Source organism: Strix uralensis, chromosome 12 (assembly GCF_047716275.1).
Source record: "Strix uralensis isolate ZFMK-TIS-50842 chromosome 12, bStrUra1, whole genome shotgun sequence".
Taxonomy (NCBI): Eukaryota; Metazoa; Chordata; class Aves; order Strigiformes; family Strigidae; genus Strix; species Strix uralensis.
Window position 1 is genome coordinate 24,166,631 of NC_133983.1, and position 17,619 is coordinate 24,184,249.

Consider the following 17,619-nt stretch of genomic DNA (forward strand, 5'->3'; position numbering starts at 1 on the left):
TCCTCTAGCAACAATAGTGGCTTAGTGAAAACATTAAAAATACTTGGTTTATCTCCTCTTAAAATACCGTGGTGAAGAATTTCCACCTCTGGCCTGGGAATTTGGCAGTGATCTAGTGTTTATTTTTACTTGGAGTATTTTCTTCTATTAACTAAAAAGAATAAGAGAAGTTACTTCGTAATGTCCAAGTTTGCTTCAAGACTTCTTTCACTTCTACGTCAGTATTTTTAGTATGTAGCACCACAGTGAGGTTCTGCTAATAAAGCGTTGAAAGGACACAAATTCTTTCATGCTAGGATGTTGATGTTACAAAACAAATGCATTTTTCACTATCATGTTCTGGGATAATTATAGCTTGCACACTGGATTGCAGGAGAACTGCTGAATCACTATGTGAAATGTATGCCTGACCTGCTTTTATTTGTTTTAGTGAATCTTAACGTTGTTCATAAACATTAAGTAGGAGATGTCAAGTTGCCATTTTTTATTTTTATTTGGTGTCTGAAGGAAAATTAGGCTTGCATGGTTGGACCATGCAGTCATTCATCCTATTCCTCCCTCTGCTTTCCCTTTCATCCTGTTCTGACTCATCCAGAGGTTTTGCAAGTGTCAGAAAATTTTAATCTAGTTTCACAAAGACTGCAAGTGCGGCTGGTGTGAAGATGGGATCCTAGAAGCATAGCATGCTAATTGATTGGTTGGTGTGCACATACTGACCAACACACTCTCGTCAGCTTTGGGACCAGCCACAGCAAATGTTCTTTCTCAGCTGACTGGTGGATGGAGATGCTGGTGGGGAAGGAGGATCCTGGGAAGAGATGGGGAAATAGTCACAGCTGGGCTGAGAGTAAGGGGTGATAAGAGACCTGAAAGTTGGAGTTGGGATAATTCTGTGTGAAGATAGGTAGAATTCAAGCTGGTTTAAAAACAAAATATTAATAATAACTTTAAAAAAAGTAATTTCACCTGTTTATTAAATGACTGACTTGTCTTTTTAATGGAAGAACAAATGACAAAAAATAAAAAACATTAACCTTTTTTTATAAACTAGATGAAAATTTTTTTTATTCCTGCTTCCCTTAGGATTGTTTCCAGCAACACTGGGAGCAGATTCACTTCAAATTCAGCTTCATAAGATGTTTTCTGTTTTAATTAAGAGGCATCACTGGCCAATTGAAATATTTAATTTGTGTTGCCCTGTTTCAGCTGGAAGGTCACAACGAGCCGGTGGTGCTGCAGGTATTCGTGGGTAATGACTCCGGGCGAGTGAAGCCGCACGGGTTCTACCAGGCCTGCAGAGTTACGGGGAGAAACACTACTCCCTGTAAAGAGGTGGATATAGAGGGGACTACTGTTATTGAGGTTGGACTGGACCCAAGCAACAACATGACACTTGCGTGAGTAGCTCTTTTTTTAAAAATTATTTTCATTTATTCACTTTTCAGAAACAGATTTACCTTTTTTGATTGGATTGGTTAGCAGTCAAAAGTCTGAACGTCTTGGCACGCACCAGACACTTAGTGAAGCTGTGTGTGGAAGAAAAACTTCAAAATCACATTCTCAGTTTGTTTATTATACTTAATGCATAATCTGGTCTTCCTTAAACTTTATTAATTAACTTTGTTACATTAGTTTCATGTTCTGTTTGATCAATAATGTGCATGTTCAAGCATTATGTAAGTGATGAGCTGGTCACTGGTTCTGCTGGTTGCCTTGTCTTTTACCAAGTACAGAATTGCCCATCAGAAGAGGGAAGGAGAACACTGGGATCTTCCGGTCCCTTTAGGCCCAAAAGGCTGGGAGTTGTGGACAGGGAGGCTGAACGCTTTCCTCCTCTCTTGCTTTGCTTGTGCCATTTCTGTCGTTTCCACCAGCTAGTCCTTTGTCACGGGGACATTGCTGCTTTGTGCTCTTTCTGGAGCTCGTCCGGCCCAGTGTGGGCCACGGTTCGGATGGAGTTTACAGACGCAGGCGGGCAGCGCGCGGCCGCTGCCGAGGGGATGTGCTCCGTCTGATGGCAGCTGGTAACTGCAGTAGATTTTTGAGCAAGTGGCCTCGTCTGCCTGTGTGGTTTGGGTCTCACAAGGAACTTTGGATATAAGCACTTCCCTGATAAGCTTTTCACATGTATCTTAGTACATAGAAGGCAAGTGATCTTCTTTCAAAGTATTCTTTTCAGCAGAACGTCTTTTTTTTTTAATGGGTATGTGGTTGAAAGCTGCTACTCTTTACTTAGAAGCTTGTCTTGTTTCAAGAGAAGAAACATTTCTTCAACTTAGTGTCCATTTAAGCAGGATAATACAGTTTGCTACAGGCTGAATCAATTTGATTTTTTAAATATAAAATATATTCCCATGATAAGTTTGGAAACTGCCTCTTAGGGAGTAATTTTATAATTGTCCTCAAGTAAAACCATATAAATGTGGAGATACTAAAAAGATGAGTTTGGAATTATCTAGGAAGAAAAGTTTTGCCTGGCCTGTTTTCTCAAAAGGTATCTTGATGCCTCAAAATAAATCTTCCTAGTATTTCAGTGATTCTGTAGCACCTCTCTGTTGATGGTAATGCCAGTGCCACCTTCTGAATCACACTCCAACCCCCGTCTCTGCTCCCTGGCTGTTGCTTGTTGGCCCCAACACAGCACAAGTATTTGTTCTTCTTGAACTAGATATCAGATGGTTGCTGTACTTCTCGGATGTAGGGCCCAAGATTTTGGTAAATTTACAATATTCTTATTAACTCATCAAGCTGTGTTTGGGTTTTGTTGGCTTGTTTTTTGCTTGAAATCATGTTGCATCTAGCGTGTCTTTCTGAAAGTTAGCGCTGCGTCACACTCTCGCCCTGGCCCTGTATACATTTCCCATAGGACCAGTTATGGTATGACGTATCTATCACTTCCCAGTTCCACTGAGCATAAAAAATAATATGACTACAGTAAATTTTCTTCTACTACTGCTTTAAGTGAATGCAGAATATTCTGTAGTAATAATCCTACAAACCCAGATCTAGCCCCAGGAATGGAAGAATGAAGATCTGTGATTATGAATTGAATGCTTACCGGAATTTGTCACATTGCGTTTTCTGTTTTATTTATGCTACTTTCATATTCCTTCCTCCCATGATTCATGATGCAAATTATGTAGGGATGAGTTGAAAACTGGGCTATATAATGAGAAAGGTCATATAGAGATTTCTTGTAAATAAAAAAAATAATCTAATAATAGTTCAGTAATTACTTGAAGAGTTTTAACTTTGTGGCTTGTGTAACTAGTCAAAAGGTTATTAAAGAGGCTGAACTTACTACACTCTATTAAACTCTCAACTGTTTTGTGTTGTTAGGGTTGATTGCGTGGGAATACTGAAGCTGAGAAATGCTGATGTTGAAGCTAGGATAGGGATTGCTGGTTCCAAGAAAAAAAGCACACGTGCTAGGCTGGTATTTCGTGTTAACATCACTCGCAAAGATGGTTCAACTTTGACTCTTCAGACACCCTCTTCCCCAATTTTGTGCAGTAAGTATCAAAATAAAAAGTTGGTATTAGAAGACTCTAGATTTCAGTGTGATTGCCATAAAATGCCTTGGGGAAAAGAAAAAAACAGTGTTAATCTGTGATTATTTCAGAATTGCTATGGCTAAGATCAAGTGGATTGATTTTTATTTGGGGTGGGGTGTTAGTCAAATCACTGACCAGTATTTAAAAGTAGTTATAACTTTTATTAAATGAATTTTTGCCTTTTAAAAGGTCAGAATTTTTGTCATGATTGCTTTGGATTTACTGTATGACTTTTGACACAGGTTTTAATTTCTTCCATATTGTCACGTTCATGGGTCATCTCTCAGTGATAGAAAGGACTTGTAATAAGTCAGTACACGTGGCTCTTTACAGTTGTGGTAGTTTGTTGGGCCAGAGGCTGAGTCTGTTCTGGTTCAGTGCAAGAATGAAACTTGTTAGGGCTCTTCACTGAGGTGCTCTGTGTAGCCCTGAGCACAGGTGCTGCGCCGGCTGCTGAGTTATCCTGAATGCAGGGCAAAGGAAATCGGAGGAGGCTGCAGTACCGCAGGGGCTGCCTGTGCCCGTGGCCTCTGTCGTGACTTCCAGTTACAGGGAATTCTGCTGATCTGTCAGAGAAGATAGGGAAGTGTGTTTAATACAGCTGTTGGTGGGGTTACTGATACTTCTTGATGAACAAGATAGGAGCCCTTTTTCTCCATGCATGGAGCAGAGTATGATTACGCAAGCTCCCGGGCGCTTGTGTTGTGCTCTTTCCGTTGTATAAAAAGTTATTGTTTTTTGGTGTGTTTTTTTTTTTTCTAAACACTGTCAGTACTTATTGTGTCAGGGCTCCTATTCAACTCATCAGAAACTGCAGCTTTGTTGCCAGCAAAAGAGCAGATTGGAAGAGGAGATAATTAGAAACACGTGAGCTTCCACATCTGATACCACCACGCGGTTCCAGTGCCACAGACAACAGGCGATTCCCCCAGAGAATCTCTTTGCAGGACTCGGGGAGAGCAGGAGCCCTGTGGGAACCCCAAAAGGCTGATGACCGAAGATGTGTCACTGCTGGTGCAGGGGAGGACTCTCCTCCTCTCTTCAGCCATGTTCTGTGCTTTAGGCAGTAGTTGGATGCTTGGGGTGCTCTTCCAGAAGGGTCAGATTAAGGTGGTCCTGTTCCTCTTTTTTTCCTCCACCTGCAACTTTTTGCTAAATCTTTCCAGTGTTTTTAAAACTGGTAGAGTTCTTGGATTTATGCATTTATGTTGTTGGAAAATACATAAGTACATTCTCTAGAAATACAGTTGTGTCCGTAGCTCTATTCTAGTCAGTAGTAGTATCTGATACTAATTTTCAGATTTAAGAAAAAACATTTTCTATAAAATCTCCAGAAGCTATTTCTCTATACATTTTGTTTGTATCATTAACATTAGATACAATTATCTAAATCATAGCAGAAATGGGAATGGAAATCATCTGGAGTTTTCGTAAACACCTAACAGTCCAAAACTTGCTATTGTTAGTAGAAGCTGAGAGTCTGCGATGCTTTAGAGACCAATTTTAAAATCGTCTGTTTAGCTAAAAAAAGCTGTATTTGATGCACCTTCCTACTTAGCTTGTTGATAAGGCCATTCCAGTGTGGGTTTATGAGGTTCCTTGTGGTCTTTAGTCTCTATTTGTTGACTGCATCCATTTATACCCGTAACATTAGTAGCAGTGTTTTGAGATATGGGCAGTGAGTAAAAAAGCAGAGTATGTGAGAAGGATGACATACTAAGGGACATTAGAAGAAATGGAAGAAGGAAATAGAAGTTCTGAAGTTCTAAAAAAATTACAGTAAGGAGTGAATTGGTTTAGTTTTTATTTTTAGTAAGCTGAGTTTTGGTCAGTTGATAAGAAAATCTTCCTGACTGTGTAAGTAGCTAAGAGATTGCCTGGGAATTTTATAGCATCTCCATTGCTGGAGGTCTTAAAACAAAGAAACAAAGTACTCTGGTTAGACTTGTGTCTTTGAGGAATGATGTGGGTAAAACTGATCATAATGTGAAGGTTGAGGGGGGAATTCTGGAGGCTTTTTCCAGGCTTGCTCTCTCGGATTCTGTGCTTCAGCTGTCTTGACTCCCTCCGAAGTCACAGTGAGTTGCAGTAGACCTTAGCCAGCCAAATAATGCCGGTACATATGTACTGGCTGAATCAGTATGGCATAAAACTTAGTTGTTTATTAAGTTATTTGTTTATATAAATCATCTCCTTGAGCACATTACATCTGGCTTGTTTGCTACATCTTACTACAGATATGTACTGTACCTTCTTCTACGGCTTCCATTTTCACTCACCAAAGCCTGATTGTGTGGTGGTTTATAACTAACACTGCTGTCAAATTGGCAATAATGTTCCTGAAACCATAGGAAAGACATTAAGTAGATGCAGTCTCTTTATTTAAGGTCTAAGTTTTAAATAGGCTTTGTTAACTTGTTAGCAAACCAAAATCCAGTCACTCTTTTCAGAAGTTCATGTGCCTTGAGCATATTTAGTAATTGCGTAATGGTTGCCTGGGAACCTGCTGCAACAGTTGTAGAAAAATCCTTTCTGAAAGGTCATTAAATAATTTGGAGTGTTACACTGTGTATGGTCCTCTATGTAGTAAGCCCAGAGAATACTGTTATTAAACACTAAAAGTGAGCCACGCAGGTGCAAAGCACAAGCTTATGCCACTAGGATTTTACAGTGAATAGAAAAGGTGGTTGAGAAACCTTTGTTAGAAACTGAAATTATTTTATAACTTATTAAATGGGGCAAAATCAAAAGACATTATTTTAAAATGTATGTATTTAAATTTTTTGCTCATTTTCATTTAACACACATGGTCTTGTTTTATGCTTTAAGAAGCATAGAAGTAGTTTGCAGCAAAGACAATTTGTAATGTCTTACATAAATCATGATCTGAATCCCTGACTGAGAGGCAGAGCTTTCCAGGGGTGTGTAGCTGTAAGCCGCGTTCACTTTGCTCCTTTATAGGATATAAATTGCTGTAATCCCCAACTACAGAGCTGTGAGACTTGCAAGGATCTGTATTAGCTGGAGTCTATAGGTCTAGAAAGTCATAGAATGATAGACTGCTTTGGGTTGGAAGGGATCTTAAAGCTCATCCAGTCCCACCCCCTCGCCATGGGCAGGAACACCTTCCACTAGCCCAGGTTGCCCAAAGCCCTGGGTTAGTTCTTGCACCAGCCAGAAAGCTATGTCATGTTAAAAAAAAAAAAAGTGTAAAAACAGTGGGGAATATGGGCATTACTTCTACCTTTTTGCATAGCAGAACAAAATAAGCTTCATAAAAGTTTTATGAGCTTAAGGATAAATTTGAAGGTCTGCTTCAGGTGTATCTAAGGGCCGATGCATTTGTTTATCGCGCTCTGTGTCAGGGAATTACAGAACCAAATTTTCTTCTCTCCTGAACACTTACTGAGCTTCAATTCAAACATGGAAAGTTTTGTTTTGAAGGTTTAATAAATGCAGGAGAAAAGGGAAAAAGATTATTAGTGGATCACTTACCAAAGAGTGATTTTTATGAGATCATTACATTTAGTGAGGAAATAATAGAAAGTTATCTTCTGACAAGCTTTGTCATGAGTAGTATAGTAAAGGGAGAAGCTCAGGAATTATTTAGTGTTTTCATTTATAAAGGAGTAAAAGCTTTTTGTTTTGGCTGTTGATGTTTTCTTGATTTTGAACTATGTGGTTTTTCAATTGCAGCTCAACCAGCAGGAGTTCCAGAGATCCTGAAGAAAAGTCTGCACAGTTGTTCAGTGAAGGGTGAAGAGGAAGTTTTTCTGATTGGCAAGAACTTTCTAAAGGGAACAAAAGTGATTTTTCAAGAGAATGTTTCTGGTTAGTGTGAAAGCAATAATGGCTTGGGGTGCTGAAGAGAGCATGATGTTTGGGTTTACATTGGTTGGTAGTTTTAGTTGTAGAGAGCAAACTGAGAGGCAGAATCAAAGGCACTAAAATAAATTGCTTATATGGATGTGCAATAACTTAACACTTTTTAACTTTCATTTAGATGAGAATTCTTGGAAGGCAGAAGCTGAAATAGACATGGAATTATTTCATCAGGTACTTCTTTATTATTATTATTATTATTACTACTATTATATTTTAATAAATAAAAAAAACCCCTCTGATTTTCAAAGAAAAATTGAATAAGCCTTTCCCTCTTCCTGCACATTTCTAGAAGTAATATTCCTTTTCTTCAAGTTCTTTAATGAGACTGGTAGAATATCATTGGTTTGGGTTTACACAAGTATAATTGTTCAATCTCTAATTGACAACTTCGATACCACAGTAGGAGTGTGGTATACAGACTTGGTGAGAAGCCTTTGTCCTTGCATTCAGTGTAATTAAAAGGCCTAATACCATTTTTCCAGTAGCTTTCCTAAGGACATGTTAGATCACTACTGAGTGGAAATAGATTGTGTGTACGCCATAGTCTTTATACCTGGCTGAACTTCTGTTCCACTCTGAAATATTTTACAAAGTATTTGTTTATTCTTTTTGACACAAGTAAGTGCCTTTATGGACTGTTGAACTCAAATTAGAGAAATTATTAGATGTGACATCTGACAAATGCCACCTTGCTCCCACCTCTGAAGGCAGTATTCCGTGCGTGCGCTGGGAGAAAGGATTTCTCACTTCCAGGGAGATAGACAGGCAGTTGGGGAATAGACGACTCCCTCGTCGCTATTCCTGTTGATGAATGATTGCAGGCCTATTTTTTGATGTCTGCTCAGTGTTAAATCTGCTTAAGTGTAACATGAAACTGCATCCTCCATCTGTTCACACGGAATACAAAGGCCTGATTCAGCAGAACAGTGACGTGTCTCAGTCCAGCAGAATTTGATGGCAAACTGATTGCAGTTCAGTAAGGCATGTTAGGCATGAGCTTGTGTTTGAAGTCCTGCACTTTATACGCCTTTTCTGCACCTTCCGTTTGAGCTGTAAGTCGCCACTGAGCATCATAACAGGTAGATTATTCAAATCTTTCTTCTAGCACGAGTTGTCAGTTTACTGAAAGCGTAACTAGGTCGTGTTTCCCCCAATGCCTTTGTTTTTTATGGTGTTTTATCAGTCTGTTTCTCTGTTTTGATGGATGTCGAGACAATTGAGGTCAATAGTAATTAAATAGCTTCTAGTGTGATTTTTAAAAAAAAATTATTTTTGCATTGCAGAATCACCTTATTGTGAAGGTGCCACCATATCACGACCAGCAAATAACCTCAGCTGTTTCTGTGGGAATATACGTGGTGACCAATGCTGGAAGATCACACGATGTGCAACCGTTTACGTACACTCCAGATACATGTATGTAAAATAGAAAACTGGTGGAAGGAGTGGGCAGTTTCACCTGCTCAGCATCTCATTTCTGATTTCGTAGTATTTAGTCCATATAACAGAAATATTAAGTAACATGGATCTTTACAAACTCCTCTTGCTGGTGAGGTTTGCTCTGTTAAGTAATAAACTCTAAAGGCTTGACTTTTCTCATTTATGTGGCAAGTATCTCAAATTTCAGCTGCATGGAGACAGCTGTTCTTGTAAAGTAGCATCTATTTCTAGCATAAGGTTCAAAACGAAGCTGAGCAGAGAAAAAGTAGACATATTACATACAGTGCACTAAATACAATCAAAAAATAGCACCAAGCTTTATCCTGGGGAAAGCTGAAGTTTGACCATATCATGTATTTTTGTTTGTTTATTTATCTGTATTACAATACACAGTGCAAAAGTTTGTGTGGGTTTCAAAGAACCTCAATTTCTTTAAGGTATAAGTAACTGTTTTGGTTTGCTTTGGGTTTTTTGCTTGTTTGTTGTTTTAACATAAGGAAGTTCTCAATGTGTTTTGTCTCAGCAGCTGGTACTCTGAATGTTAATGTGAAGAAGGAAATCTCCAGCCCAGCCCAACATTGTTCTTTTGAAGAGGCTATAAAAGGTACTAAATTGATTCTTATCATTGTTGTTAATAATTTAACTATAAATTCCTACCCGAATTTGGAGGAATGAATCAGACGTCCTGTTGAAGATAAGTCTGTGCTTATAAAATCTGGCCATATTCTTACAGTGAGGTTTGTTTTCTGATCCTGAGTATTTTATTTTATAACAGTATTCCTTTAGGTATATTTTAACGTGAGCTAGTATAGAACAAAAACTTTGTAAAAAATAAAAAAAAAAAGTTTTTCGTGCTTAGGCCCTGCAGTCTAATCTTCGTTTAATGTGTTTGCAAGTGAAGAAATAAAAAGAAAGAAGCCTAAGATTGCAGTTAATACAAAGGTTTTAGAAACTGTGTAGTGTTAATTTAAGCAAAAACACATATAAAGGTAGTGGTGGGGAAGAACCAAGTGCTGAAAAACATGAACGTGCCAACTTGGTATTTTTTGGAAGCTGTCCAGTGGCTTTATAAGACTGCTCTCAGTGGCTCTAGTTAAGAATGCTAATTCTGGCCATTTCAACTTATTCCTTTCAGTGAGTTGTTTTTTTTTTTTTTTTTTTTTTTTTCTTCCCCCTGACCATTCTGTCCATGCGAAGTTTGTCACTTTGTTCCAAGGTAGCAAGTTTTAGGTTTGCCTGGTTTTGAAGTGTGAAGTGAATTGATCCTTCCAATATTGAAATAAAGTAGAGGAAGGAAATGTTTGTTAGTTGACTGCTAAAACTATGGTAGTGCACAAAGGTTAATGGAAATTTCCATAGCCTGCTCTGGTGAAAGCAGGTTGAAAGATAAGCAAATTAACAATGTGATCACAAGTTCGATAGGAATCCATGGCTTCAGGTTAAAATCATGAAGTTCATGTTTGAAGTTAATAGCTTGGTCTTGGCAGGGGATATATTTACAAGTTGGTTTTACAACTTGTTAGGGAGGATAATGCAAGATATGATGAGTTTAAACCTGCAGAGAATATTTGGGGGAGAAATATGCAAAAATATTTAGGGCAATGAAACAAGCTGATAAAAGGACTGGTAAGACTTCTAGTAGCAAGATTAAAAAGATGAGGAAAATAATAACTAATGTATCAGGGCAAGCCTGGCATCCATCTAATGTAGTGTGGAGGCTTAACCAAGGGCAGGTACCAGCTGCTTCAGGAGAACAGCAGCTCATAACAACTCAGTGTGCTATTTCCATTGCTTCATGTCCTCCATTTAATTTATGCAATAAACCTTGACTGACTCTCTTGTGTGGGTTTTCTGCTAGCCACCTCTTTTTGACGGTTCATTCCTGTACCTATTCTGCTCTAGATTGATCATGAACCAGAGGTCAGACAATTTTGTTTATGTACTTTGTCTCTGCATATGTCCCGGCCCGTCCTTCCTCACTGTTCTGAAATAAGGCCAGGTGGGGATCCAGGGGGTTGCTTCTTCCTTCCTGTTTCCTTTCACTGGGAGCAAAATCCTGGAATTCATAACTTCTTAAGTGGCATCATTTCCAGCAGCCCTGGCCAGGCAGAAGGGACTGTTGCTGCCAGGGACGTGTACAGTTATGTATTGAGCTACAAGGCCTTGCTCTTCCTGTCACAGGCAATTTTAATCTTTGTCTCAGGTATCTGTGTATATTCCTTAAAATAATTTCAATAACAACATCTGCATATGTAAAAAGCCAAAACGTGGCTTCCCAAAGCCATGACAGATTCTTAGCTGTAACATTTTAAGCGTCTGCAGGTTTGACGGACTTCAATGGCAAGTTAGGTTTCAAGACAACAAATGTATAATTTGAAGCTGTTCTGTAAAACCTGAGGAAGATGGGGTGTCTGGACAACCGTGTAGTTCAGGTCTTTGCCTTCTAACACTGGGGTAGTGCTGGAGCATTGTTCTTAAGTGGTTAATGATGGTTTCAGTTTCCAGCTTTGGGAGAAAAGGGAAAGAGGGTGTGTATGCCTTGATAAGATGCTAACTATTCAGAAGTTCTAAACTAAGTGTATTACAAAAACATTGTAAAAGACCAAAACCAACTTTCTCTGCTTTTGAAACTTCTTTTTCATTATTAATCACACTACTTATTTTTCATTCTTCTAACCAAATATGTCACTGTGAACAAACATACCATCGCTAGAATATAATCTGTATACCACTGGGATGTTTTTTAATTACATACTTTTTTTTATTGTTTCTCATGAATACAAAGTGATTAAGCACATAGAAAAGGTTCCAAATTGTGACTGTGGTATAGGAAAATACTGACTGCTGTCTTTAAATACACTGTATGACTAGCTGTCCTGAAGCAGGTGTCTTTTAGAATAGTCTCACTTAACTTGCATGTGCTGCCAGCAGCACAGCCCAGCACGTCAGGTCATGGGGCTTGGATTTCTGGAGCCACCCAAACCTGAGAATTAATGGGAGGGAAGGAGTTTATTTGGCTGTTGGTACCTTGACAACTGTTGCCATACTGATGGCTGAGAATTTATTGCTGAAGACAGAAAATAATATTTAACATTTTTAGTTTAAGCAGTTGGTGGATGGCTGTCCTGGTCTAGAAAGATAGAAAATAGAAGAAAAACAAAACTATGACATTGCTGTTAGTCTTAAAAATAACCTTTGAAGGTTTCAGGTTTTCTGGGGTTATCTGAAGTATTGAGGTGTTCGCAATGATCTCTCAGCATATCAGCATCTTACACGAGGATGAGAGCTCTTACGGTAGGGCTGAGAAGTGAAATGGGAAGCAGGCTGCCACTAGAAACCCACTCTTTGCACGGTGAATGTTAACCTTATATTTTTCTTCCTTTCATTTTTCTTTGTGACTGCAGCAGTGAAGGCCACTGGTGGTAGTCTGGAGAAGGTGAACATTCTTCCTAGTGCCTTGATAACTCCACTCATGCCAAGCAGTATGATTAAGATTGAAGATGTGGCTCCAATGGAAGTAAGTGCAGAAAAAAGATCTCCCCCTGTCTTCAAGGTAAGTTTGACTGTGATCTGAAGACAGTAGCTTTAATAGTCTTAGTTACATCTGTCTATCAGTCCATGTTCTAGTAGTGGAGAAGAGGAACACACAGGGAAAATGTCACGTCTGAGATCAGTCTGGGCAAAACACATGATCACAGAGCATGATTAAAATAACAATTTCCTTTGCAAGTAACTTACCTTGTTCCTGCATTCAAACAGCTTGATTGGTTAGTGGTACTGTGATGATTTCTTCTTGTCCTGTGACACAGAACGAGTAAATTACTGTAAGAATATGATTGTAATCACTTCCTAGCATTGCTTTCATTAAATTGTACCTTGACTCCTTCCTTGAAGTAGCATTTTCACCACTAGTCACTTGTTGACTTGTTTGGTTATGTATGGAGAGAACCGTAGCCATCAGATCTGCCATCTGATCTTTCCTGAATGTAGTGGATTGGTGGAAACTTTATAAGCATAACCTGAGAAAGCTTACAAATTGCTTAATGTATTGCTTTTCACAGGCTTCAAATGTGGTTGGACCAACTCAACAAACATTGGAAAACAGTATGTCCGGCATATCAACTTCTGCTTCCCATTTACCTTCTGAAAACGAAAACCAGCAGCAAATACAGCCGAAGGTGTATAACCCAGAGACACTAACGACTATCCAAACGCAGGACATTTCCCAGCCTGGTAGCTTTTCATCAGTCTCTACTCCAGGTCAGCTGCAGAACAGCGATGCATTATTGCAGCAAGCTGCACAGTTCCAAACAAGAGATTCCCAAACCAGGGAGGTCTTGCAGTCAGATGGCACAGTAGTCACTTTGTCACAATTAACTGATGCATCACAACAACAACAGTCAACACTCGCAGAACCAGCACAGGCATTGCAGCAACAGATTTCATCAAGTATTTTCTCCTCAGCAAGTGGCGTGAGTCAGTTACAGAACACTATACAGCAACTGCAAGCTGGAAATTTTCCAACAAACACTGCCACTGGCAGCAATAGAAACGTTGACTTGGTGCAACAGGTATTGGAAGCTCAACAGCAGTTGTCTTCTGTCTTATTTTCTGGTTCAGACAGCAGCGAGGATGTTCAAGATCAGCTAAATGCAGATATCTTTCAGCAAGTTAGCCAGATACAAAATAGTGTAAATCCTGGGATATTTTCCTCATCAGACACAGCTGTTCATTCCAGACCAGAGAACCTTTTGCCTGGACGAGCTGAAAATGTTCACTCCCAGCCTGAAAACGCATTGTCCAATCAACAGCAACAACAGCAGCAGCAGCAGCAGCAGGCGATGGAGACTTCTGCAGCAATGGTGATGGGAATCCAGCAGAACATTTGCCAGGCTGCCACGCAGATGCAGTCTGATTTGTTCTCTTCAACAACGTCAGGGAACGGAGCCCTCCAACAGTCCCCTGTTTACCAGCAGGCTTCTCACATAATGAGTGGGTTATCCACAAGCGAAGACATGCAAATGCAGTGTGAATTATTCTCTTCATCTCCTGGTGTTTCTGGAAGTGAGACTACTCCTACTGCTCAGCAGCAGGTCTCCAACAACGGGCCTACTATGTTTCAGGCATCAAATTCTGCAGATGGAGAAGAGGCTTCAGGACAGAGTAAGCAGATGCAAAATACTGTATTTCAGACCATGGTTCAAATGCAGCATGGTGGAGAAGGTCAATCTCAAGTTAATCTCTTTTCATCTACTAAAACCATGATGACTGTTCAGGCAAGTGGAACTCAACAACAAGGAGGTGGTCTGTTCCAGCAAGGCGGAGAAATCATGTCTATTCAGTCGGGCAGCTTTATGCAGCAGTCTCCACATTCACAAGCTCAGCTTTTTCACTCTCAGAATCCTATTGGTGATACTCAGAATATATCACAGGAAACACAAGGCTCTCTTTTTCACAGTCCGAATTCCATTGTCCACAACCAGACCAGTACTAATTCCTCAGACCAGCTGCAGCCCCCGATGTTCCACTCGCAGAGCGCCATGGGCGTGTTGCAGAGCTCTTCAGTTCCTCAAGACCAGCAGTCTGCCAACATGTTCCTCTCCCAGAGTTCAATGAGCAACGCTGCGACTCAGGAAGAGCAGATGTCGTTCTTTACAAGCCCCAATTCCATTTCTCCTCTTCAGACGGCAACAAACACTGAACAGCAGACTTCCTTCCAACAGCAGACACAGATCTCTCATATCCAGAGTTCTATGCTTCCCCAAGAACAGCCCCAGACTCAGCCTGCTCAGCAGGGTTTGTTTCAGTCTCAAGTGTCGTTAGGCTCCATTCAGTCCAGTTCAATTCCCCAGAACCAACAGGGAGCTATCTTCCAGCCTCAGCATTCAATAGTTGCTATTCAGAGTAGTCCTCCATCGCAAGAGCAGCAGCAGCAGCAACAGCAGAACATGATGTTTAGTAATCAAAATGCAATGAGTACGATTGCTTCTCAAAAGCAGAACATGATTTTCAATCCAAATCAAAACCCAGTCACCAATCAGGAGCAACAAGGCCAGTCCATTTTTCATCCACAGACTAACATGGCATCAATGAACCAGGAGCAGCAGCCCATGCAGTTCCAGAGTCAGACCACAGTGTCTTCTCTTCAGAACCCGGGATCCAGCCAGGCTGAAGCGCAGCAGCCAACCATCTTCCATAACTCACCCCAGATTCAGCTGGTCCAAGGGTCACCAAGTTCTCAAGAGCAACAAGTCACCCTCTTCATCTCCTCAGCTTCCATGTCTGCCTTGCAGAACAGTATGAGCCAGCAAGAGCTGCAGCAGTCCCCTATGTACTCTTCTCAGAACAGCATGGCAGGAATGCAAGGAACTGCTTCGCCTCCACAGCAACAGGCTGCTTTATTTCACAACACAGCAGGAGGTGCCATCAACCAGCTACAGAATTCTCCTGCTTCATCTCAGCAGACATCAGGAATATTCCTGTTTGGCATTCAAAACAGTAAGTGATAGATGCCCAGTTCTGAGTTTACAATTTAGAAGAGCTACTCATTGGAGTCCACAAGACATGATTGTTCAATTCTAAGATATTTAAAAGAAAAAAATAATTCTGGAATAAGTAATGTAGCACTACAGTTGAGAATATACATACTCATTGTGTTGCTCTGAATGTTGCTGATTTTGCATGAGAACTCTTGGCTTAAATACCTAAGTGTGTGTATGTCTATATAGAAATAAGTATTGATAAAATATATCTAAACTATTAATAATAACACATGCAAATAATATATAAAATACATGTACACACATGTTTAAAAAACCCAAAAAAACTCATGCCCTTTTAAGACAGCTCCACTAATCTTTCTCTTGCTGCATTTGGTTTCCACAGTTTATGCAGTGGCTTTCTCCACACATTGTTGAAGGAAAGCAAAGATTTTTGAAGCTGTGTAGTCCAGAGAAGTGTCTGTTGAAGTGTATTTGTGACCCCTGTAACTTTGTAAGCCTGCACTTTTCCATATCTCATCTCTGAATGTAGCCTCTATGGTAGGTTCTTTGGGACGTCGATCCTCTGATCTGTCTGTAAAGGGCTGCACGTACCTGTGAAGCTCCAGACGTAACAGATGCAGATGGTGGTTACAGCAGCTTAGGAAAGGTCTGGACAGAAAGCTGTAGCTCGGTCTGTGCCACTGTCCGAGCGCCGTGACAGGCCGTAGCAGCCAGGCCTTCCTGTGAAGCCGAAGATAATGCTGATGGCAGGAGATGAGACACAGTTTGCAGATTGATAGAAGGAGCTAGTGGATACCTTGGCTGAGCTGAAAAAGCGCCTCTGTAATTAAGGCAGGCAAAGGATGGGCATGTTCAACACTTAGGTTATGCATTTTGTTTTTCTAGCTAGGCGTTGTCCTCTGGGGTGCTGGTAGTGTTCGGTTGTAATGCAGATCCGTGGATTCACTGTGTACACACACCCACCTTGACCTCTGCTCGTACCCTGCAGGGCAGCGCGCAGAGGTGGTTGTGAGCAGAAGTGCGTGTAACTTTCTACACGTTTTATGGTCAGTGTGGATATATGTAAAGTTGGCTAATTCACTGCATGTGTTAATTTAAATGGTCCTTTTTTCTTCACTTTCTGCTTAACAGACTGTGGCCAGCTGCTGACTTCAGGACCAGCCACGTTGCCGGAGGAGCTGATGGCTATAAGTCAGCCGGGTCAGCCCCAGAGCGAAGGGCAAGCAGCAGTGCCAACGCTTCTCTCCCAGCAGATATCAGAGACTTCTCCGCTACCTTCAGCTATGGCAACCAATCAGAATATTGAGAAAATAGATGATCTGCTTGTGTCGTTGCAAAACCAGGGGAACAATATGGCTGGCTCGTTTTAATTAGTTAAGTAAGTAATGCGTTTGGGTTTCTGGGTTCTTTCCTACATACTTTTGTTCAGGAAGGCTTTACTTCAGTGTATCACCATGCTTTAAGAGGTCAGCTAAAATACCAGTAGTGCTGAATTAAGAACATAATACAGTGGGCTAGAATGAAGAGTTATTAAAAACAGTCAGAGGCCAGAATTTGTATGGAATGGTTGAGACTGGGTCTTGTTGCTCAACTGCTGTATGTTTTGTCATCTGCTGTTAGTCTGGTACTTTATTAGGATGGGGAGTAGATCACTGTCAGCTTGGCAGATAAAAGCATTATAAAATAAGACTGTAGTTAAAAAATTAAGGCTCGTTTAGTAAATAACACCCCGAGTCTGCACTATTCTGAAGTTGCCCCCTGGGTTACAATAACGTAATGCACAAACAAGTTTTGGTAGAATATGGCGGCTATTGAGAGTGCCACATGCTGAGCCTTTGTTAAAAATGAGCTGACGCCATCAGCTGTTACTAGGAAACATTTGCTTTTAGAAGGTGCCTTTTTCCGAGAGGTGAAAGAGACTTTGACTACAAATGAGGACCAAGAGCCAGGAGGACTCTGGAATCTTGTATTGTCCACAGTGTGTAACTTGGCTCTAGTTAACCGTGTTGCTGTGCTAAATCCCCCAGAAGTTTCACTTAAGTGATACACTTCATTTTTTAATCTAAACTGTTTTATATATGAAGTTGCGAACTTTAAAAACAAAACCACCAACATTAATAAAAGACAAGACGGAGTGGAAGGAAAGTAATCAGGCTCTGTGAGAGTGCTGCGTTCTGATACTCACAGTTTCATGCCTGCTTGTGAAGACCACTTTCAAGATGAAGGAACTACGTAGA

At 40.4% G+C, this 17,619-nt stretch overlaps 1 protein-coding gene across 7 annotated transcripts in view; it reads left to right on the forward strand.

Moving 5' to 3' along the window:
* NFAT5 (nuclear factor of activated T cells 5) overlaps positions 1-17,619 on the forward strand; it is a 72,274-nt gene that overhangs the window by 47,360 nt on the left and 7,295 nt on the right. For 4 of the 7 annotated variants that reach the window (XM_074881640.1, XM_074881645.1, XM_074881642.1 and 1 more), the window contains 9 exons: positions 1,207-1,397; positions 3,340-3,512; positions 7,251-7,385; positions 7,558-7,610; positions 8,723-8,855; positions 9,403-9,483; positions 12,284-12,432; positions 12,941-15,377; positions 16,514-16,760. In XM_074881640.1, the coding sequence (XP_074737741.1) occupies positions 1,207-1,397; positions 3,340-3,512; positions 7,251-7,385; positions 7,558-7,610; positions 8,723-8,855; positions 9,403-9,483; positions 12,284-12,432; positions 12,941-15,377; positions 16,514-16,752 (3,591 nt within the window). In that variant the 3' untranslated portion in view covers positions 16,753-16,760. The remainder of the gene's footprint in view (positions 1-1,206; positions 1,398-3,339; positions 3,513-7,250; positions 7,386-7,557; positions 7,611-8,722; positions 8,856-9,402; positions 9,484-12,283; positions 12,433-12,940; positions 15,378-16,513; positions 16,761-17,619) is intronic. The other 3 variants (XM_074881643.1, XM_074881641.1, XM_074881644.1) reach the window with 3 other exon arrangements.